The 22,313-nt window shown below is 40.1% G+C and overlaps 7 protein-coding genes across 7 annotated transcripts; 3 read left to right on the top strand and 4 right to left on the bottom strand.

Annotated features, from left to right (window-relative positions):
- Window positions 1-1,973: 1,973 nt before the first annotated feature.
- GCK72_002559 (uncharacterized protein) lies at window positions 1,974-2,894 on the bottom strand (the record flags this gene model as incomplete). Its single annotated transcript, XM_053723488.1, has 3 exons — window positions 1,974-2,266; window positions 2,312-2,684; window positions 2,823-2,894. The coding sequence occupies 3 exons, from the start codon at window positions 2,892-2,894 to the stop codon at window positions 1,974-1,976; spliced, it is 738 nt and encodes a 245-aa protein (XP_053592133.1).
- Window positions 2,895-7,780: 4,886 nt separating this feature from the next.
- Window positions 7,781-9,180, top strand: GCK72_002558 (uncharacterized protein; the record flags this gene model as incomplete). Its single annotated transcript, XM_003111840.2, has 7 exons — window positions 7,781-7,836; window positions 7,896-7,952; window positions 8,000-8,572; window positions 8,616-8,684; window positions 8,731-8,874; window positions 8,919-9,038; window positions 9,084-9,180. 7 exons carry the CDS (start codon window positions 7,781-7,783, stop codon window positions 9,178-9,180), a joined length of 1,116 nt encoding a protein of 371 aa, XP_003111888.2.
- A 2,805-nt stretch (window positions 9,181-11,985) lies between these two features.
- GCK72_002557 (uncharacterized protein) lies at window positions 11,986-13,376 on the bottom strand (the record flags this gene model as incomplete). The annotated part of the gene is made up of 8 exons (XM_003111957.2): window positions 11,986-12,138; window positions 12,247-12,396; window positions 12,448-12,612; window positions 12,660-12,730; window positions 12,781-13,000; window positions 13,050-13,138; window positions 13,184-13,247; window positions 13,296-13,376. The coding sequence occupies 8 exons, from the start codon at window positions 13,374-13,376 to the stop codon at window positions 11,986-11,988; spliced, it is 993 nt and encodes a 330-aa protein (XP_003112005.2).
- Window positions 13,377-14,011: 635 nt separating this feature from the next.
- GCK72_002556 (uncharacterized protein) lies at window positions 14,012-14,453 on the top strand (the record flags this gene model as incomplete). Its single annotated transcript, XM_003112263.2, has 2 exons — window positions 14,012-14,236; window positions 14,283-14,453. 2 exons carry the CDS (start codon window positions 14,012-14,014, stop codon window positions 14,451-14,453), a joined length of 396 nt encoding a protein of 131 aa, XP_003112311.2.
- Window positions 14,454-14,572: 119 nt separating this feature from the next.
- Window positions 14,573-15,992, bottom strand: GCK72_002555 (uncharacterized protein; the record flags this gene model as incomplete). The annotated part of the gene is made up of 8 exons (XM_003112070.2): window positions 14,573-14,732; window positions 14,775-15,068; window positions 15,116-15,230; window positions 15,277-15,395; window positions 15,441-15,559; window positions 15,607-15,744; window positions 15,792-15,903; window positions 15,946-15,992. The coding sequence occupies 8 exons, from the start codon at window positions 15,990-15,992 to the stop codon at window positions 14,573-14,575; spliced, it is 1,104 nt and encodes a 367-aa protein (XP_003112118.2).
- Window positions 15,993-16,333: 341 nt separating this feature from the next.
- GCK72_002554 (uncharacterized protein) lies at window positions 16,334-17,239 on the bottom strand (the record flags this gene model as incomplete). The annotated part of the gene is made up of 5 exons (XM_003112245.1): window positions 16,334-16,615; window positions 16,669-16,780; window positions 16,826-17,004; window positions 17,050-17,155; window positions 17,208-17,239. 5 exons carry the CDS (start codon window positions 17,237-17,239, stop codon window positions 16,334-16,336), a joined length of 711 nt encoding a protein of 236 aa, XP_003112293.1.
- Window positions 17,240-17,544: 305 nt separating this feature from the next.
- GCK72_002553 (uncharacterized protein) lies at window positions 17,545-18,375 on the top strand (the record flags this gene model as incomplete). Its single annotated transcript, XM_053723487.1, has 4 exons — window positions 17,545-17,643; window positions 17,692-17,987; window positions 18,032-18,194; window positions 18,244-18,375. The coding sequence occupies 4 exons, from the start codon at window positions 17,545-17,547 to the stop codon at window positions 18,373-18,375; spliced, it is 690 nt and encodes a 229-aa protein (XP_053592132.1).
- Between the last annotated feature and the right edge of the window lie 3,938 nt (window positions 18,376-22,313).

The raw sequence follows: 22,313 nt of genomic DNA, 5'->3' as shown, positions 1-22,313 counted from the left end.
TATGCATTGGGGCTCTTTTGTGGAGAGGAGAGCTCTTACTCCTTCTTTCCCGTCTCTCTATTCCATCTCTTATCAGCGACCCAGCAGTCGGCGTCGCCTTCTTCGTTTTTCTTCTTTTTTTCGGGCCGTTGCCGCTGCTGATGGTTATGGTGATGATAGAGAGAAGAACAGCCGTAGTTATTAGATACCCTTTTCCTTTTTTCAATTTTTTCACTTTCTCTCGCCTAATTGAATCGTCGTTGTCGAGAAACGATCGTTTCTCATCTATCCCTCCCCCAATTTTTCTTTCTCCCCAGTAGAAACAAAACGTGTGTAATGTTTGTTTTACTGCAGTGGATTACGGTACCAAAAAACTGTAAAATCGTAAGAGGTTGTATGAAAATGGTGAATCATTGACCCATCATGCTCTGATGGCACACTGAGTATTTCTCACTGGCTCTTTCTCTATTTTTCATGTGAGGAAGCTGATTACAAACTTTGATAGCGAAAACACTAAATTATCACCTCGTAAATCGTTGCCCTTTTTAAAAGTGCACCGAATTTTTCATTTTGAGCTTCTTTTGCAACGTTTCCCCTGTAATTACGGTAATCGCTCCGAGACCTCGCGCATAATTTTATTTTTCTGTGCGTGCGCCTTTAGCTGGCTACTGTCCCTGATTGAACCGTTCAACTCCGTTTTGATATCGAAAAAGAGATGTATAGACGTAAGCATATTTATTTTGAAGATTATTTCACTTAAAACATGCTGACATTCGAAGAAAAACACGAAAAAGGTCATTTTGCTTACTCTGCATTCATTTTTCCCTCGTCGATGTTGTTATTTCGCTTATCACACCTTATACGCTTCTTGGGACAATTTTTCTTCTCCGTTTCTTCTTTCTCTTTTCTCTACCAATTTCTCTTTTCCCGTGTCTTTTTCTTTCTAATTTTCAAAACGTAAATCACTCATTTTTGTCTCAATGTACTGGTTGCGCTATTGCACGACGATGACGACGCTTGTCAGTTCTCTTCATTTCTTCTCCTTTTCTTCTTCTAGGTGATGTCGCTTTTCTACAACACAGGCCACGCCTCTCCTCTCTTTTCCTCTATCCTTTTCCCTTCTATTTTTGTTTTCTTCTACGTTTTCGTCGATGTTTTGATGGCGTCTGCTCGTCTAAAATCTCGCTGACTCTATCTTTCACGTTCCTTTGTGTCGCTTTCTTGCCGGCTTTCTGTACCAGTATAAGCACCGCCCACTTTTATGGTTCTCTCTCTCATCAATTTGTATCTTTTTGCGCCGCCAAGTACAGATGCACTCTTTCTTTTTCTTCTTTTATTAATATGCCCCCTGACCTGTCTTTCGAAGAAGTAAACGTTTTCACGTGTTCTAATTAGAGACGTGAACGCTGAGGTGGATTCTATTGACAGAAAAACAGTAAACGTCCGTCTCGTGAGCCGAATTAGTCGAATTTAATGGAGAATTTACATCATTTTCATACTTTCCTAAGTTCGCCTCCGAAACCATCTTATAATTTTGAAAATTAGTTTCGCTGGCTTACACAATACATTTTCACAAAAAACATTGTCAATTTTTTCCTGTAATTTTCACTTTCAAAGTCAGATGTTTCATAGTATAAAAGGGTGAAACACTTTTTTGACTATAAATTGCATTCATTAATTCGCAAAAAAGTTCTCCCTTCACCGACCTCCTCTTTCTCTCTTTCGCCGCGGAGCTCTTTTTCTCTCTTCCTCTCTCCTTTTCACGCTTCCTTATGATTTTCTCCCCGATTCATAATTAGTTTTCAACAGAGACTAACAGCACCGTGTGCTCACTTCCGTGCTTCTCAAAGTGTCGACGAGGGGCAAACGAGGCGGAGGTGGTGGGCGTTCATCGAAATCATCAACACGCTCCACCACCCCATCCACTTCTCACTCTAATCAATTACCGCCACATTATCAATCACAACTTGAAATTGTTCCACCACCGACACAGCTCAGCCAGCACCCAGATTTAGTGAGAATGGCGAATGCATCGGCGACGTGGTATCCAATGCCTGCACAACAGTCTCAATCATATAATCCATCACTACAAAATGGTTATCTACAAGTTCCGAATAGCTCATCAGGACAACCATCACCCGGGTCATCATCGCAAAGATCTCCTGCAAGTAGTTATCCCATGCAAGGATATCCAGGCGCTTATCCACCACAGCCGTCGCAAGGACACATTTCTCGTAGTGAACAGTTTTATCGCAGTCGTGGTTTTTTTCCTCCAGGGTACCACCCACTAGGTAGATTGGGATTTAAGTTCAAAAAAAGAATATATTATAACATCTATTTTCTATAAATGATTCGCTTTTTTGCAGGTAACGGAGCACCAGGAGGACCACCAGGAGCACCACCCCAATTCCCTGGTCATCCGGGTATGGATCCCAACTATCATTACTATCAACAACATGGAATGATGCCTCCTCCACACCCTGGCCACCCTGGCTATCAACATATGAATGCATTCTCTCCAGGACAGTACCCAGGTCATCAGAGGCCTCCAGGAGCACCGGGAGCTCCACCACCGGGAGCACAAGCGATGAGAGCACCGATGCCACAGCATATGCAAGAAATGGATGAACATCAGAGACAGTGGTACGCGCAGCAACACGCTCATCAACAGGCTGCTGCTGCTCATCATCATGCTCAACAACAGGCTGCAGCCCAAGCACAAGCTGCTCAAGCTCAAGCCGCGCAGGCTCAGCAGGCTTCTACGCCTGCTCCCTCAACAACGCCGGCGCCTCCAACTGCTCCATCGTCTCAAGCAGCTCCAGCAAGTGGTTCCAATACTCAACCAGCAACGCCATCTGCCTCAAATCAACCACCAACCCCGGCGCCTGCTTCCACATTGCAAGTTGATCCTTCATCTGCTACCGGAGGTAGTCAGGCAGGAAGTCGTGCTCCAAGTGTAGGACCCGGTCCAAGTGCAACACCAGATAGTTCGTCTTTGCCTAGTACGGGAGTCGATGCTCAACCAACAACGAGTAGCGAAACTTCAACACCTGGAGAACCTGGAACGAGTACACCAACAGAGACACCTGCTCCTTCTACAAGTGCAGCGCCACCAACACCAGGACAGCCACCACAACATCAACAGCAACCACCAGGACCTCCTGGGCCGCCTGGACCACAACATCCATATCCAGGGTACCCGGGGTATCCTCCACCAGGAGCCATGAGACCCGGCGGATTTGCTCCACCACCCGGAGCTCCGTATGGATATCCTGGAGGTCCACCACCACAACAGCCAGGTTTTCATGCTAGTCATCCTCAACATCCTCAACATGCACAGTACCTTGCGTGGCAGCAGCAACGTTATCATCAACACCAGCAGCAACAACAGCAACAGCAACAACAGCAAGGAGTTCCAGGTGCACCACGTCCTCCATACCCATATCCCGGCGGACCAGTTCCACCTGGTGCTCAGCAGAACCGAATGCAACCTCCACCACCAGCTCAGGGAGCAGCTTCTCCATCTGGAGGGTCCGGGTCGAGTGGAAAGCAAGCAAGATATGGAACTCGTGAGTTTTCGTTTTGTATTTAACTGTGTTTCAGTCTAGAACTAACAATATGCCATAGTGATAAAGTTAAACCTCAAATGTTCTAGTAATATGATCGAATAGTTTCAGCAGCTCCGCCATCAAGAGCAACAGCACCAACACCTCAACCACTTGCAGCTACCATCCCAATTGTTCCACCATCGACATCTGGTCAACCAACACCGACCGCTGGAAGCTATCTCGCCAGTACATTGGCAACTCCAGGACAAGCTCACATTCCGTCATCTTCTCAGCCGACCCAACATATGATGAGCCAACAACATCAACATCAGTATCCACCAGGCTGCATTGAAGCTACAGCAACATCTCAAGCTCAAGTCAAAAGAAGGAAAGTTTATGCTCGAGAGTTGATCAATGCAACACCACGACGTCTGATTATGTCTCTTCGATCTGGACTGGAAGCAGAAGCGATTTGGGCTATCAATGCTCTGAATGTACTTCTCTATGACGATACGAATCCACAACCATCTCTGCAACAAATGCCAGGACTTGTGAATGTTATAGTGGAGCATCTTTATGCAACTCTTTCCATTCTTTATCCATCGGAATTCCAACTAACTGAACCTGGAAAGCCCATAATATTAGATGATTCGGAAGAACTCATAGATAAATTGATGAAACCGGAACGGAACGAAGACATGAAAATGATAGTCGCAAAAATGCCAGTTGTTCCGAGAAAAGGAAGCGATAAGACCGCAACCTTCACCATGGTGAGTCTTTTGAAATATGAAATGTAGAAAACTGTGTATCACTTCATCTATTTGCATTAAAAATACCCGTTTCAGATGTCACGAAATGGTCTTCAAGTCCACTATCGAGATGAATCCATTCCAGTGTCACTTCTGAAGCGTGTAACTCGAGAACATACTGAACGAGATGCTGAAAGTTTGATTGATAACTCTATAAGTTCTAAGTTTGTTGCTGAACGAAATTCTGTTGGATTAGGCGGAGGTCTGGCCGAAAGAATTGCTACTCGACTTCGTGACAAATTGTTCCATGAGAAAACACGCCCACGGCCTGTATTTTCGAAATATATGAAGGATGATGACGAGGAGATAGAAACTTCCTTAGAACTAAACGTGAAAAAAGAAGAGATCGAAGACGAAACAGAGAAAGACGTACTTTTGATGCGTGGAGCTCGCCCCGATGAACTGTCCGATTGCAAGCATGAAGTAGAGCTAGCGTGGCCACGACAAACTGCGCTTTCACCGAGAAGTAAAGCAATGGACGATCTTGCGCATCGAGCACTCGCTCTTTCCAATATCCTGAGAGGTTTCTCGTTTGTTCCCGGAAGCGATCATCTTATGGCTAAAAACGAGGCGTTGTTGTTCATCATCGGTAGATTCATGAGACTGAATGTCAACGAACGCAAAATCTCCACCAAGAGACCTGGTGCTGTTTTGAATTTGGAAGAACTGAAGAAAGATCCGAAATCGCTTACTGAAGATGAAAAAAGAGCGAAAGAAAGATCAATTCTCGATGAGGCTGATGTAACAACTGCACAGATGGTTGAAACGGCGAATACATTGAGAGATGATGCGTTTGTGATGCTCACTCATATGAGTGTCTCGTTGAATTTGTACGAACTTCCGGATGCGATTGCCTACCCAATTTACGATGGATTGCTGAGATGGGCAGTGTCAAGAGTACCAGAAGCCACTGATTCAACGATACCGGCTCCCGTGTCACCAAGAGATTATTCGTTAGAAATTATGTGCAAAATGGTAGTGATTGAACGGAATGTCGATATGTTCTTGTCAACTGGATCCTGGTCTAGAGTTGAGCAATTTGTTCATATTCTGTCTAGATTGCTCACTATGAATGAGGAAACTCATTATCGGTAAGATTTTTCCGTATCGTGGCATTTTATTGAATTTTCTCATTTTCAGAGAATTTGCCATCGTCATTCTCAACGCTCTCTGTATCGCTTCTGAAGCCGTTTGCTTTATTTGTGCAATGGAAACCACCACTATTTCGAATCTCATCCTTTTCGTCGATTCAGCTGATCAGAACATGCACCAAGTTATGCAAGCTCATGGAATGAATGCTCTTCGTGATAATCCAGAACTGATGGGAACATCAGTTGGAATGCTTCGTCGTGCTGCTTCGATGCTTCGACTATTGGTGAAAGTTCCACAGGCGTACAAAATCTATTTGAAACATCAAACACGTCTGCTACAGTTCACCATGAGCCAGTTGGTAAGTTTATTATCAATAGAGCGAAAAGAGAAAGTTAGAAAAACAAGAAGAAACGCTTATAATTTATTTTCTTAATTTCAGATGGACTCTCGTGTAGCTGGAATGGTTGCTGACACATTATACGAAATTCAAGAGTATGTAAAGGAGTTCGGAGAAGATATTCCTGAGCCACTGAAAATCACTTACTCTGAAGGTTTGTTATTTTGTCGAGCAGTAATTTCTAAAGCCGTCGTCAAGCTGATTCCAGGATACCAACCAAGTATGATGGACGAAAAAGAATCTCCAAGTGCTTCCGAACCCGAACCAGAGAAGAAGAAACCTGTAGAAGAGCCCCCAGTGGAGGAGCCCCCGAAGGAAACAGTCGAAGAAGTTATCACACCATCGGAGAACATTCATGGAAATGGCACAGTAGAATGCGACACGAATAGGCCGTCATCTTCAGAAGGTATCTCGTCGTACGAGAATCATCATAAAAATGAAGAAGAAGAGTCGAAAAAAGATACAGATGAGGGTGAATCTTGTGATGGCTACGAGTCGGAATCACTTCGATTATCCCAGAAACGGTCCGCCGCTGCACTTATCGACGAGGTGAGTGTCTTATATTTTAATTGATTCTAAGTATTTTTAATTTGATTCATTGTGATAAAATGTCTCTGATTTCAGCAATCTCGTTCTCCACCTCCAACAAAGAGAGCATGTTTGACGAATGGGTTTGATAAATCAAAATCATCGGTATCAACGAACGGGACATTAAGTGAAGCTGCTCAAAACGATGGTGCATTAACAACTGCTGTTGCCTAAACATCTTTCATCTCTCTAGTCTCTTTTTCTCTTTTTGTTTCATTTTTTAGTTCCATTTTCCTATTTTTCTCTCCATTCAGATCTACTACCCATTTTTGTGATCTTTTCATTGTTCATTTTTCAAAAAACTCTTTTCAAGTCCTCCCTATCTCAAATTTGTTTGCTGTCTGAATATGCGGGTTAATTCTTGTTTTCAGTGAAATGCGTGTACTATATATCAACGAAAAACTCTGATTCGTTTTCTTTTTAAACCGAATTTCTTGCTTTTAACCAACTCGGAGGTCTCCCCCCTCCAATTACATTGTCTGTTTCATAGAAATTAGTTTTAAATTTTACTGCGATATTAATTTATTTCTTCCCCACTCTCAACACCTCAAAAATCTCTCTTCCCGTGATTTTACTATCCACAATTTTTAACACCTTTCACAACCACTTCTATGTTACTCTTCCTACCCCCACATCTCTGCAAACATCATTAAATTTCGGTTATTGACTATTTTATGCTCCTTTTTTGGTCCCCTTGAAACGCGCCCTCATTATGATTGGTTATCATTATGATATAACTTTTTATCTCTGTATTCGAATAGAATGAATAAACATCATTCAAAACTAATTCTCTTGAAGCATCTCACATCCACACAACTTTCAGAAAACGGAAAACATCTGTTCACTTGAAAATTAATTGTACTCTTACTGGTTTTAAAAACAAGTGTTCAAAAAAACTGCAAAGTACGGTATCGCGACGAAGTTCTAAAGGAAAATAATTCAATGCGCCTTTAAACAAAAATGTTTCATCATCCATCATCTCTTTTCACTTGGCAAAGCAACGCTTTCGTGTGGTTTTTTATGTTGATTTGCTGAAAACTTAATGAGAAAACTTACAAAATTTGTGCAGAACAACTATTTCTAAAACAATTATCTTATTATCAAAATAAAAAAGTTCCGACATTTTTTCTTACGACAAAATGCAGACTCAGTACAAAATTACTACTGTGTCTGCATTCTGACGTGAAAAAAAAAGTCGGAACTTTTTTATTTCGACAATAGCTCCTTGAAGTTTTGCCTTTTTCATGTAATAACTTAAATTACTCGATGTTATAGTTTTCAAACATTATCGATATCGTCATCATGATTGATCGCGTTCTCTCCCAAGCTGAGTATCTAATGTTTTAGGTAACTAACCATCATTAACAATGTCTGAATCAACTGTAAGCTTTTCACTTCTAACCGACGAAAACGGAAAAATAAAGTGGGTTATAACTCATGAGTTTGAGTACTCGAAGCAAACACAAGAAAATATTTTTTCAGAGTCGATTTCAACGGCGCCGACAAGAAACATGTTAGTTACGAATCGGACTCCCAGAGGTATACATTATCATCTTAACTACTTTGATTTAAATGTTCATCTCTAGACTTTCACCATGTCCTTCGTTGGCATCTCTCGTTAGTACCACTGTCGAATCGGAAGTTTTGGAAGCTGGGAAGAGGAGACGTGTCGTGTCGATTTCTACCGCATCTCTCAACACTACTGACACGTTCTTCGATAACGAAGATATCGTTCAGCGGACTTCGACACCACTTCCGCATGACCACGATGATACTGATAGCATTTCGGAAGTCTCGTTCACTTCGTGTGTCTCCAGAATGTCGGAGTTGTCAGTTGCGAAGAGTTGTTCGCAAGAAACTGTCACTTCGGCTTATATGAGAGACAAAGAGTTTCAGAATGATAATATTTCGGTTTCGAATGAGAACAAACACGAAGACGGAATCGCTGACGGAGATTGGAGAACAGTCAAAAGAAATTCTGAATCTTCTAACAGAGCCGACAATTTCAATGTCAGCAACTCGTTTGATACTTTCAGAAAAGTCGGAGAGCTGCCTCCAAGAAATTTGATTTCTTATGAAAAGAAAAACAAAGAGAGATATGGTGGATGGGAAAAAGTAGGAGATTGGAGACAGGATATGAAAAAACCAAAGGAAGCGAAGTGAGCGACGCAAATAACAAGTTAAAAATCATCCTTTTTCCAGGTTGGCTACTTCTAGCACTTACAGCACTCCGATGTCCTCTTCATTCTCTCAAAATAGTCCATATCAAGGGTAAGAAGCTCCAAAATTATTAATTTAATCGCGTGATCTTTTTCAGATCAGCCAACTCGAGCCATTCCAAAAGTCGTATTCCATCTCTCATGAACCCTCCAGTCTATTATTCTCCAAATTCTTCCCGCCTTCTTCCATCAAAACGTGTCAGCGCCTCCACCGGATCATATGCATCTGCGGCTTCTTCCAAGTAAGTTGTGAATTCATATTCATCTATGCATTTTATTTTCTCAGGACCCACATTCCCCCTTTGATGACTCCGAAAATCGCGCCTATCGTCCATAAAGTTCCACCGACTATCAAAAAGCAGCCAGTGAAGTTGACAATCACTACCGATTCCGCGGGCAATATGAAGTAAATTGAGTAATTCTGTGCGCTGCTAAATTACTTTTCTTTCAGAATCAACTTCTCGAATGAGTGCTCTCAAGAGTCATGGTCGGTCACTGGTGCCATCGGACGTTCGGAGAAAATTGAGGTTCACAAGATGCTCAACTAAATCGGTCTTCCCCCTCTACGGCATTAATATATTAATTTACTTCTGTTCTTAATATGCGAGTACCCCTGAACACCGTGCACACTTTCACCAATTCAACTTTTTGAATTCTTTCGAGGGATCTCTAATATGTTATCAAATTGTTGCTGTTTACGATTTTCTACATTCGATAAATTTGGTAACAATGATGATTTATCGAAAACCCTAGAAATTTGAGATATAAGCAATAGAAATAAAAGAACAACTGGCGAATATAGAAAATCACAAGAATGGTCAGCGGGAAAAATGTATATAAAGAGAGTGTGAACGTGAATGAATCATTGAGGGGTAATAGATTTTTCTACAATTCCTGCGGCAATTGTGTTTCCACCCGATCTGAATGTGACCCTTCCGAGTGCTCGACAACTCGTGAATGCTTCGATTGCAACATCATGATCAGTTTCAATTTCAACAACAGCAGACATTCCTTTCGCAATGAAACGTGGTTTCTGTTTCAAAACTTCTCCATTCGATTTGTTAATTGTGTGGATGAGCTTTGTGAACGTGCACGGGATGCATAGAGAATGCGCATATAATTCGGATTTTGCTCCCTGAAAAATGAATAAATAATTGTTGAAAGACACGAAAATAATGCTATAAGTTACCTTGATGATCGGCGTTGCAATTTCAAATACCACTAATCGAACTTGGAACTTTCTAGACGGGATCAGAGTATCTGGTCCGGATTTGACGACAACTGAACCAACTTGAACAGATTCAGGTTCGAATGTTCCTTGTAGAGTAAACATAATATAATCTCCAGCAAAGTAGTGTTTTGAGCCATTATTACTCGCGCAATCTGCAAAAGCGTTTATAAGAAATTTTAGGTTGAAATGATTGTTAACTTACCTTTGATTGTGGCAGGTATAACACTTGGCATAATATACACCTTATCGTCTTTGTCAACTTCTCCAGACTCCATCTTTCCACTGACGACGACCTGATTGGCAGACACTTTATGGACATCGCTAATACCAATTCTTAACGGACCGTCCGATGGAGGTTGTGGAGCCACGAAGTTGTCTAAAATTTATCATTTCTTTGAGTGGAATTGATCTCTAAAACTCACCTATTAACTCCAATAAACATGGTCCGTCATACCAATTCAAATCCATCCTTTTCACTAAGTTCTCTCCGGTGAATCCAGATACCGGCACGAAGATTGGCTTGGAAAATCCAGCTTGACGAGTTAAGAAAACTGATAGATTGTTTCGAATCTCTTCAAATCTTTCGAACGACCACTCCACAGTATCTAGTTTATTAACAGCAACCACCAGTTGAGTTACACCTAAACTTCTAAGCAACAACGCGTGCTCTTTCGTTTGTCCTCCATTCTCAAACCCTGTTTCGAATTCACCAGTTGTTGCATTCACCACCAGAATAGCAGCGTCTGCTTGTGATGTTCCAGTAATCATGTTTGAAATGAAATCCTTATGTCCTGGAGCGTCGAGAAGGACGATTCGACGATTAGAAGTTTCGAAGCTTGTTCTTCCGATATCCATCGTTACTCCACGTTCACTGAAAGGAAGATGTATTATTAAAAGGATTACGGTAGAAGCTGTCAATTCATTTACCGTTCTTCTTCCGTTTCATCGAGAACCCATGCGTAGGCAAACGACGCTTTCCCACTTCTGGCTGCTTCGTGCCTGAATTTGTCAATAGTCCGAGTGTCGATTACTTCCAGCTATAAGAATAAACATGAGTTGATTGAGACTAATTCAGTTTGAAAACTCACATCATGTAACAAATGACCCATCAAAGTACTTTTTCCCGCATCAACATGTCCAACAACAATAAGATTGATCAAATCTTTTTCAGCAACTCTTGGTTTCGGAGTCTTTCGTGGGACTGAAGGAGCTTTTGCTATATTCTGGAGCTGATTGCGGCGGTAAGCAGTTAAATCAACTTCAGAGGACGGGCGGCTTACATTAGGAGTCGCAGACTCTGCTTGTAGCTGAAAAAGGAAAATTAATTACTTTGATTATGTTCTAGAACTTACATTTTTAACTTGCTGTGTTCTTTTTGGAGTATTAACGTTACTAGACCCTTGTGGAGTGCTCGGACGATTATTCACGTTTTTCGGCGGCTTCTGATGTTGTTGAAGTAATGGGGCTGTCATATTTCTAACTATGGAAGCCGAAAATGCAGGAGCTACGGTGGGAGCGGCTGTGGAAACTGGTGGATAGTAGGATGATGTGGGGACATTAGCTGCGGGCGGTGGAGCCGTCGGAGTGGGAGAATTGCGACCACTATCAGTCAAATACGTATAGTAATTAGCTGATAGAGAGTTGCGGTCGTAGGTGTACGGTTCTGGATAATTCAATAATTAGAAGTTTCGAATAGAACAAAAACTGACTCTCTGATTCTTCCTCGTCTTCATAATCATCATAATCATCATAATCGTCGTCCATTTCTGAAAAGCAGGGTGACGTCAGAGAATAAGATTTAAAAAATGTTAAAACTCACCATCTTCAATATTGATATTTCGAATGTTACGGTGGCGAGACATCTAGAAATTATAAAACATTAAAATTGTTGGGAAAACGTTAAAGTTAGGGGGCAGTTAGTGAGAAAATTGGTGATTAAATTGATGAATGAACGAAGGTAATCTCGGGGTGACGACCGATGAGAACACAATTCCAAGAACACGATAACAATGATTTAAACAATAGTTTATTCAGGAAAAAAGTAATAACAGCTGTCTATCAACAGAAACAGATATTGATTGCTAAAGGCTACAACAATTTACTAATATGGAAAACATCTGAATTATTTCTCGGACATTGTGGGTGGTGGATGATAGAAAAGATTCGAGTGAATAACAGTTTCAGTGAGCGAAGAGATCAATGACGGCTCGTATTTTCCTACGGTTTCGAATGCTTTTCCTTCGATGACATCGATTCGTCGCATATCTTCGGCGAGCTGAAAAGAGAAAACTTTTAATGGAATAGACTTTTGAAAGGAAAATATTCCGCAGGTACATTGTTTCTGATTTGAAAGTTTCCTTTTCAAGGGAATTCTGAGGCATACCTTATCCAATTCGTTATTCAACGCTTTTCTCTTTTCTTCTGTTTCCCTTTTGTGGTCCTCAACTTGCTTATCGTATCTTTCGTGCAATTCCTCTAGTCGTTTCTCCTTCTCGTTTTCCACTCGAAGTTTCAGCTGAGCTTCTGCCCAAGCCTAAACAAAAACACTTTCATAAAAGCGGAATTCATATATATCACCACTCACTTTTCTAGTTTTCACATGAGCTGGCTGTTTTGGAACGTGATATGAAATTTTAAGAGCAGCAATCGTATTCTCGAATGCTGCTTCATTACGCTCTCGTAAAATACGAAGAGCTTTACGGCGCTCGTTGATCACTAACCAGATGCGATGAGTTAGCCAAGTTGGCTTCTGAAAATTCGCAATTTTGAATAAAAAAATTTGCAATATAGTATTACCTTCTTTGTCTCTTGCCCGATATCGTTCACCAGAAGAGACCAATGTCGGATGAGAGCAGTCAACCAGGCAACTGAAAGAATATAGATGAAGATTTCCAACAGAAAACTCAATTTGACATACTTTTCATTTCCAAACTGCTTCCATCAAGTGAATGTTGACGAACAGATTTGATAAGACTCTCTTTCCATTCTTGTGATAATTCTCTTCTCGTCGCCATTTCAACACTGAACACTTTTTTCACCGATTCGGGAGCATTCGAAAGAACGTCTAAATCTTCATATTTTGCCCGGATTTTTGACTTTTCGATTCGTGGCAATCCGAATTCAGTTTTTTCGAGAATCTAAAAAAAATGTAGGTGTCGGTTTCAATAAAACAGTATACTTCCTTACCAAATTATCAGCGGCTTTCAGACCCAAATCACGTTCACTGCCGATCTTCTCGTAATACAATTTGGAGAGAGCATCAATGTAGTTTTGATCTGAAATTCTTATGAATCAAACATTCGAATACAATGAAATCTTACCCAGGGGCAACTCTCTAGCTTTCTTCTCGAAATAATCGGGATCTTGCTTGGCTGGGTCTGTTACCTAGAAACAGGAACTTGTTTATTGTGTTTTTTGTGATAGAAACCTTACTTTTTGATGAACATTATAGAAAGCGGTTCTTCCACGTTCTAGTCGACAGGAAGTATGTACTAATCGACGGAGGTTTATCATCTGAAAGGAAAATTACAACAGATATCACAAAACAACGGTTAGAACGACTTATTGATTATTTGATAAGAATTGAACTAAGAAATATATAGACTTTATCAAGCTCAAAATTAGAAAAAACTATTAAGCAATTAAAACCAGAAGTTTGCTTTGCTCAAAACTTTCTAAGTGATACGGCTAAATATAAATTTAGTATGACCGCAAACACCGCGCCGCGTAAGTACACAAAAAAATTATCAAAAATGTTATATCTCATTGCTTGAATTACTTTTTTCTGTAAACTTTTATAAACTGCAGCTCAAAAATTCGTAAAATTACAAGTTAAAGGATTTTTAATTTATTTGCGCATAGGGTCCCGCCACGATTACAGTCTTGACCATTTCAATGAAGAAACGGGCTGCCTTCTTCAATTTTTATGTTCTTCTCTTTTTTATTGAATTTCAACCATGCTAAATATCGATTTTCGTTCATTTTTTAAAAACACTTTAATTGAAACAATCGTCGCTTTGTCCACTCAAGTTGGCGCGGGCCAGATTCCGGCAGGTGACCGACCATCCAATCTGCTCTGTTCCATGTTGCCGACTCTCTTTTATTACCGCTTCGCTTAAATTTTCATAATCTACAATTTTTTTTCAGTGATGGCCACCCACAAGTTGAGCTTCTTCGAGAAGATTGCTAACACCGCTGGTGCACTCTATCGTCACCAGGCCCAGCAGTTCCCACGCCGGCTCGCGATCTTGAAGGCTGTCGGAAAGCACGAACTTGCTCCACCAAGATCCGCCGATCTTCCAGCCATCAAGGCTGATTGGGCTAAAGTTCAGAAGTTCATTCAGACCAAGCAGTACACCAATCTCACTGTCAAGGTTTGACCAGTTTGTGTTATGTTAATAAACTAATAATTAAATTCAGGAAGGACTTGTCTTCACTGCTGTCGCTCTCGAAGTTATTTTCTGGTTCTTTGTCGGAGAAATGATTGGTCGTCGCTACGTTTACGGATACATCGTCCCATCCGACTATGTATCGAAGGACACTAAGGCTAAGGTCGCCGAACAGAAAAGAATCGCCGCTCTTGAAGCCTAAACCATCGAAAACTTGATCCCGTTTTTTTGAAAATATAAAATTTTGTCGTCTTTTTAGAGTAACATTTTCTAGAATAAATTTTTTTGAATGCTGTTTTTATAATCTTAATGAAAGAAAAATTAGACACCGCTAGTTTCTTCTCCAGATTCTCTCGTGTATTCTTTTCGATTCTCCTCAAACGTCTCCACACCTTTTCTGCCCTTGTTTTGTCTCTTGAGTCTACGCCCTTTGAAAACATGAGTGATGATTGTCGGGCCGAAAGTGATTTGGTTCAGAACGCTGAAGTATCAGTCAATTCGCAAGTAATAGAAATTCACTCACTCTGTGGGTTCTTCAACACTAATCGTATTGGATTTGTTCGTCTTCTCTGGTGGCTGCTTCTTGATGAAGTCAATCGTTCCTTTCAACGTATTCAGAAAGACTATCTCCTTTCCACAAGAGTTTTTGTATCTCGTGTAAACAGTTTTCAGAGGATCCGTCATGATAGTCTTGCTGCTAGTTGGCTCAACGACTCCTGAATCTTTAACATTTCCTCCTGCCGTCAATGTCTCAATCATCGTTTCAGCAGTAACAGTATACTTTCCTTCTGGGTCATCGTCGACAGATTGGTCATCTCTGAAATAAAATCAGATGAGTTTTGAAAAACTGTTAATTCGATTTACTCATTCCCACTTATCCAAAAAATATCATCAGTTTTCTTCCTCTGACAACGAGACATCGGTTGACGGAACCAACTCTCATGAAACGTCTTTCGCTTGTCGTCAGTTGTATTCAGAACTGGAAAAATGTGGGGTTTTCTTTGTTGGGATCAACTTGAACGAACCGAATTTCTCAACATGTAAGGGGACAGGTGTTGTAGCTTTTGCTTCCACTACAGTATCCTCTTTTCTCTCTCTTTGAGTCGTTCCCGCAATACGAGGAGTCATCGGATCTTCCATAACACTGAAGTAAGTTGTGTGTTAAGAGAAAACAGTATTTAAGTTCAACCTTTTGCTCTGCTCATATTCTTTGAGTAACTGTATTTTTGTAGCTTGTTTGTCTTTCCGTTGTGCGATATTAATCCGCTGTTTCTCTCGCAAGTTATCCAATGCTTTGTCATGTGCAACCTGAAAAAAACAAGAATAATTCTAAATGTTCAAACTCAAAGACGTACATGATCTCGAACCGAAACGAATTCCTTGTTCGGAGCAAAAGTATACAGATAATACTCTCTCAATCGGCCGAATTCAACTTCAATTTTCTGTCCTCTACTATTCATCACGATATTTTCTCTCGCCATTTTAGGATGCACCTGAACTAATTCGCTAGATTTGCGATCTCTTCAGAGGAAGAACGTACCACATCTGATTTTTTCGATTTGGAAACATACACTGAATTTGATTTGAATATCTCAAGTACTTGCTCTTTTCGATGCTCTTCCCAGTTTTTCAACTGTATCTGCGCGTCTATCCTTTAAAAACTAATTTTAATTTTATCTTTGATCTTTATTTACTTTTCCTTCTCAAACTGATCATCTGATATCCCGTATTTCGCAATCATCTTTTTCTTATAATTCAATTTATCTCTCGACGGTGAGAAACTGAGTCTTGCCAGTCTATCTGAATTGTTCTAAATGACAGCTGAAAAACAGACAAACTATCGCACTTTTCAAACCACCAAATCTTGAGCTCGTCATTTTATGTTGAGGAAATCTTTCAAAATAAATTTGTCGCTCCTGAATACAGGATGATAGAAAATTTATTGAGTTCACGCAGAAATTAATGAATTTAACACCGAATGAAAAGGAGCGAATAAGGGAGAGTTGGGTAAACATTTAAAAAGGCAGAAAAATAAATTAAAACATGGGTGAAAGTATAGAAATACATCGGAAGCCGTTAGAATTATTCGTATTGGCAATTGGTCTCGGCAATTGACCAGTCTCCGATAACCTTCTCTTCCTTTCCCAAAACGACGCCTTCGGTGGCATCGACACGGCCGATTTCGAACTCATTATCGGCAACGCAATCGTGATAAATGGTGAGCTCGAGGGACTTGCGGAGAACGGCTTCAGCGTCCTCGCGAGACAAATCTTCTCCCTTCTTTCTCCACTCGTCCTCGACAGCTTGATTGAGCAGGAATGCTCCGAGGCCGGTGGCAATGTGTTTCACTTGGTAGGCGCATCCCTGAAAAAGTTAGATAAACTTAAGTTTCTAAATGTTGAACAGAGTCTACTCACCTTTTGAGTGATGACACCGATGAATGGAGTGCTTGTCTCTTTGTTGTTTTTCTCTTCCTCTTCAACACCAGCCACGACGAGAGTGTTCCAGATTGGGTTCATCTTGCAGCGTCTGAAATGTAATTATTTTCTCTAGATTCCTTTTATTACCCTTTACCTTCCGTAGAGAAGGCTGGTGAGATATCCATGAAGAGCTTTTGGTCCGATGTCTTGATCGAAGCGCTTCCAAAGGAGCACTTGACGTTCGATCACATTCTGAAGCCAATGGAAATCGGCGTGATCTCCTCCGAATGCAATCAGAACATTGTCATTGACTTTGTATTGACGTGAGACGTTCTAAAGTCGAAGATATAAAATTAAAAATCCCTGAAACCTCGTTACCTTGTACCGGGCCATTTTTCCGTAGGAAACAACACGATCGGTGAGTACGACGACTCCAGTTTTGTACTGAAGAGCAATAACTGAAGTTCCAGTGCATGTTGGATTCCTAAAAATAAATTTATAATGCATATTCACCATTCCCGATAGATACAACTTACAGTGTGCGCTGGAGTTCGTCGTGAGCGTTCATTTTTACTCTGAAATATGATAATTAAGGCTGGAAACAAATAAAATGATGTGAGATTGAGTCAGGAAAAAGGTTTTCAGGCAAGAAAATAACGAAAAAACAGCAGCTGCATAAAAATTTTTCAACAAAGTCATCATAGTTCAATCGCGCTCTACCGAACTAACAATACATTTCCCGCGAAACTGCGGACCAAAAATTTTAGACACAGGTTTTTTCTGTTTAATTATGGAGTATTGATTGCTTTTCTCTTTTTAAATGTTCCTTTAAAATCACAACTTAAAAAAATGTAATTGTTGTTCAGGTCTAAAATGGCATCTCAACATGAAAAAGATGAGGAAGAGTACAATTCATCTTCAGACGAGGATTACGATCCATCGAAGGACACCGAACACAATCAACAGGATGAAGTAAGAGTACCGAGATATCGAGCTTTTATTGCATATTCTCCTCCACAGATCGATGATGCTGAAGACGGAGAAGAAGTTGCTGATGAAGACGTCGAATATTTACAAAAAGATTCGAAATCACAGAAAAAAGAGGAGAATTCTGAAGAAAGTTCTACCACTAATGGCGATGATGTAGATGTTGATGCCATTTTTGCTGCTCTCACAGGGCAAGCTCCACCGGTATCTACTGCTTCAAGTTCATCGAGTAGCAATTCTAAAACTGAGATCAAAGTGCCTCATGCGACTGAACCATCTTCATCCTCATCTTCTGAAGTGAAAGAATCACCAAAAGTTTATCCAAGAACGTGAGTTTCTGAAGTGAGCTTTATTAAAAACTGATAACTTTCAGAACAGAAATATCAGAAAAAGGAGATGTAGGAACAAGTTCTGCTGGAAAGAAACGAGTCGGATTACTAGATGCCGCAAAAGCATTGACAAAACGATCAAAAATGTCTGTACTCGAAAAATCAGATCAAGATTGGAAAGATTTCACAAGGCAGAATAACTTGAAGGTATTCAAATAGAGGAAAACGTTTTCAGTGTTGAGTTCGAAATTTACAGGAAGATTTGGAATCTCACAATCGCGGGAAGGGAGGTTACCTGAATAAAATGGAGTTCTTGAATCGAACCGACAATCGTCAATTCGAAAAAGAACGGGCCTTCCGGGCATCAGCCAGGAAGGATACTAACTAATTGTTTTTTCATGCTTTCAATGTCATATAATCTTTTCAGTGTTGTTTTAAATTCATAAATCAAGTATTTTCATGTTTCTTTAAAAACGGCTACAATAAAAAACGATCAAATGAATTATTCTTGCAGAAAACGAGGCGAAATTGTAGAGGCAGAAAATTAAAACACTAAATTCGAGATTATTAATAACTGGTCTAATGAGAATGGACGAAGGGAAGAAAATTAAAAAAAAACAATCACATGTAAATAAAGAAGGGCTACATTTTGACAGCGACACGTTTGTTTTTAAGGACATTTTTGCGGAATTTTTTTTGTCAGGAAAGTAAAACGACTACTATATTTTTGTCATTAAAACGGGGATTTGAGGAAGAAAGTTCGAGGGAATTTTGGAAATTTTCAGAGCATTTTTTGTGGGAAACAAACAAAGGAAAGGTGTATGAAGTAGAGAGCACGGAAAATGAATTAGGAAAGAACGAGAGAATGACGAGACGAGAGAAACTTGTTTTCTGAGTTAATTTTACAAAAATGAATAAGAGATTTCTGATGGGATTGAGAGGAGAGACAGGGTGGAAAAACACGAATAAAGCATGAATTTTTTTGAAGCACTTGGGGACATTCATACAGGAAACTGAGAAAGTAGGCTAAAAATACGAACGGAGAGAATTATGACAAGAATATGAAGAAGAAAAAAGCGGAGAGATTGATTAAGGATAATTTGCAAATAAAAGAAAGCGAGTATTAAAATGGAATGAAGATCTTATTAATCATCCAAATCGAGATCATCGTAGAGGTCTTCGTCTTCATCCGAAAAGTAGACCTGGAAGAAAAATTACGGAATAAGGTCTCAGGGAAGAAGAAAAATGTGAAAGGTGATTTTTTTCCCCACGACATCTTCTAACCTGGTTGTTGATAACTCCTGAATTTCCATAGTTGGCGTCATCGAAGCGTTCACGTTTGACAGCTGGTCTGAAACTATGAAATTCATTAATTTTCGTCCCAAATAAACGTTTTCACTTACGCTCTAGTATTAGTTGGAGCCTTTCTTTTCCTCTTCTTTTGAGCCGCGACGTTTCCTTTTGCTCTTTCATGACAACGGAATTCCAGAACAATTGGGTAGATTTTAGACAGAACTTCTAGAACATCAGCTTCAGAAGACGCTCCAGTTACAGTAATTGATCCAGTAGTGTGAATTCGAAGAGTGGCTTTCGGTGTGATTGATCTCCAGACAAGACCAACAGACAATTCAGGTTCATAGGTGGATTCAGATGGATATTTAGCAGCAACTTCTTCGATTTTGATTCCGAAAGGTAAACGGCACGTGGCGAGAACATTGTTCACCTGGAACATAAATTTCATATTCAGATGAGATTTTGAGCGACTCACTCTATAATTTCTAATTTGAACTTTCTCTTTCGTCTTTCCCATCACACGTTGCACATGCCTGGCAATTGAACGAGCCGCCCGTTTACAGTCTTCTTCACTTCGACATCCAACAATATACACCTTTCCGGAACTGTACACTTTAATATAGCATCCAGGAGATCGTTTCTGTTTCATCATAACTCCTTTCTCACGCTCGTATGTCACATTATGAGTATTCATTGCGAGTTTTCGGAGATCAATGTGAAGTGGAAGAGTGTAATTGCAGACAACATTTCTAATCTGAATAATCGGATGGTTCAGAAAGATTTTTTATTCTGACACTTACTTGAATATCAATATCACTATCATCTGGCATTGGCTCTTCTTGTTTCATAGATGAGCTTGGTGGTGGATTTTCCGGTTCTTCTCTCTTTATAACGACCTAATAAATTCAAAAATTAATAGCTTAAGTCCCAAAAGTTTTTTTCTCACCGGTTCAGGAGATGGTTCTCTCAATGGAACAGCCAGATTCATGCCACGTGGAGGGAATACTTGCTGCTGTTGAGGCTGTTGAGGCTGTTGTATGCGTCGTTGTTGAATCTGTTGCTGGTGTTGCTGAACCATTTGATGCCGAGCCATTTGTGGTTGACCCATTTGATGGTGTTGAACTTGTTGTTGCCTGATTTGCTGCTGCTGCTGTATCATCATTTGATTATTATGTGGCTGCTGATTAAAGTTTTGCTGATGCTGTTGCTGATGTTGTTGCTGAGCAGCATGTTGCTGGTTCTGGAATATCCGCTATCTTGGCTTTGCGAAATGCTCTTCAGACTGTTTCATTTCCTTACCTGCTGTGGTGGTCGATGATGCCCTTGCATCACTTGGTGCCCCTGTTGTATATACACAGTTCTTGGTTGTTGTTGCTGCGGAATGGGTGTAACGACTGGAATTGCACCAGCAGGTCCTGCAGGTAAATTTACGATAATGGGTTGAAAAATTGAGATTTTAACGGATTATGAAATTATTTTTTCAGGGATTTCGGCGTGTTTTAGAGAAATGAAAGTATATAAGTATAAATATAAAACATGGTTTCTTTGCTTGAATTAGTGATCTCCGGTACATTCGAACCGACAACCAGTGTATTTATGATTGCTTAGATGTATCAATCAACAAAATTTTCTATTGTTGCCAGTTTTTTTAATACCAAAGTCATAACTCACTTTGGTACACTTGTTGTTGCATTCCGTTCCGTAGAGGAGCACCCCCTGCAACGCTACGTCCAGCTATGGTCCCCTGAAACAGGCAACACAATTTTACATTTTGGGAACAAAAAAACCGAACCCCTTGACCATAGTTTGCCTGAAAACCTTGACCAGCTGGAACTTGTCGGACGAAATGGGGACCAGTTCCATTTTGAGGAACTGGACGAACCAATGGTTGCATTATCTGCAAAATGAAAGTCTGTAAAGCGACACAGAAATAAAACATGAAATCAGAAGCTTTCTTTCTGAACATCGAAATGTTTTAGGTGAACTGAGGAAAAACTGATTAAGAAAACGAACTACTATTCAGAAATTCATAAATTTACAAACTGAAGACAATTTTGATTAACAAAATTATATCTTACTCTCTGCTGTCCATTTAAATCCTGTTGAACCATTCGAACTCCTTGATTCTGCACATACGCCACATTTTGTGGAACAGTACCGCCAGCTTGTGCAGGAATCACCTTTTGAACGAATGTTCTGTAACTTCTTACAAACGTTGCTTTCTGACTGTTAAAAATTTCTGGCTCGCAAGGGTTAAACAACTGCCAAAACTACTAATCTCACCTTTGGTTTCCCATCATTTGATGATCACCCATTTGCATTTGAACTGGTCGGCCTGTAAACTGAGTTCTTTGCAACGAACCAAGTACGAAACATAGAGAAGCGGAAAGAGTGAATAAAAAATTTTATTGATTTCGTAAGAACAATCTTAGGAGAACATGATTTATTTATGTCGCCGAGATGATTGGAAAAATATGCTGAAAAAAAAGTGTTTTGATGAAGATAGCGCTAGCTAAATTCAATGTGCTTGCGTCGAAAGACTAGCGCCAATCGATCGACGCAACATTTCGCCTCGCCTTTGGGAGAGATGCAATGTCCTTCCACCTGTCTTTTGTTAATTAGTGTGCATTTTCTCAATTAGTCATTTGTTATTATACTTTGAAGGCCGAAATCTTTGCTATATGTGACAGCGAATCGCAATGTTCGATTAATAAAACTCGATACAGAGAACGCAAGCGAAGCCGACGCAGCTGTCGTAAAATGTGATGCTTTGTACGCATCTATGGTGTTTGCGTACCTTTTTATACCGTACTTTGAGCTAAATTCCTATCGATTTCCAGCTTTGTATTCCGATTCTTCTCAATAGAACTCAAGAATCAGGCTCCTGATTTAGAAATGACGTAAGTGAAATGAAACAAAAAATGATAGTGAATACGGTGGTACACATTCTATCATTGAATCTGTCGCGTGAGACAGAGAAACACAACTATCTTTAAATTTTTACAGACTCATGATAGATGAAAACTTTAAAAA

The sequence above is a fragment of the Caenorhabditis remanei genome, chromosome I (genome assembly GCF_010183535.1).
Source record: "Caenorhabditis remanei strain PX506 chromosome I, whole genome shotgun sequence".
NCBI lineage: Eukaryota > Metazoa > Nematoda > Chromadorea > Rhabditida > Rhabditidae > Caenorhabditis > Caenorhabditis remanei.
The sequence above is the reverse complement of the archived record's forward strand: the minus strand, read 5'-3'. Positions and strand labels throughout refer to the sequence as shown.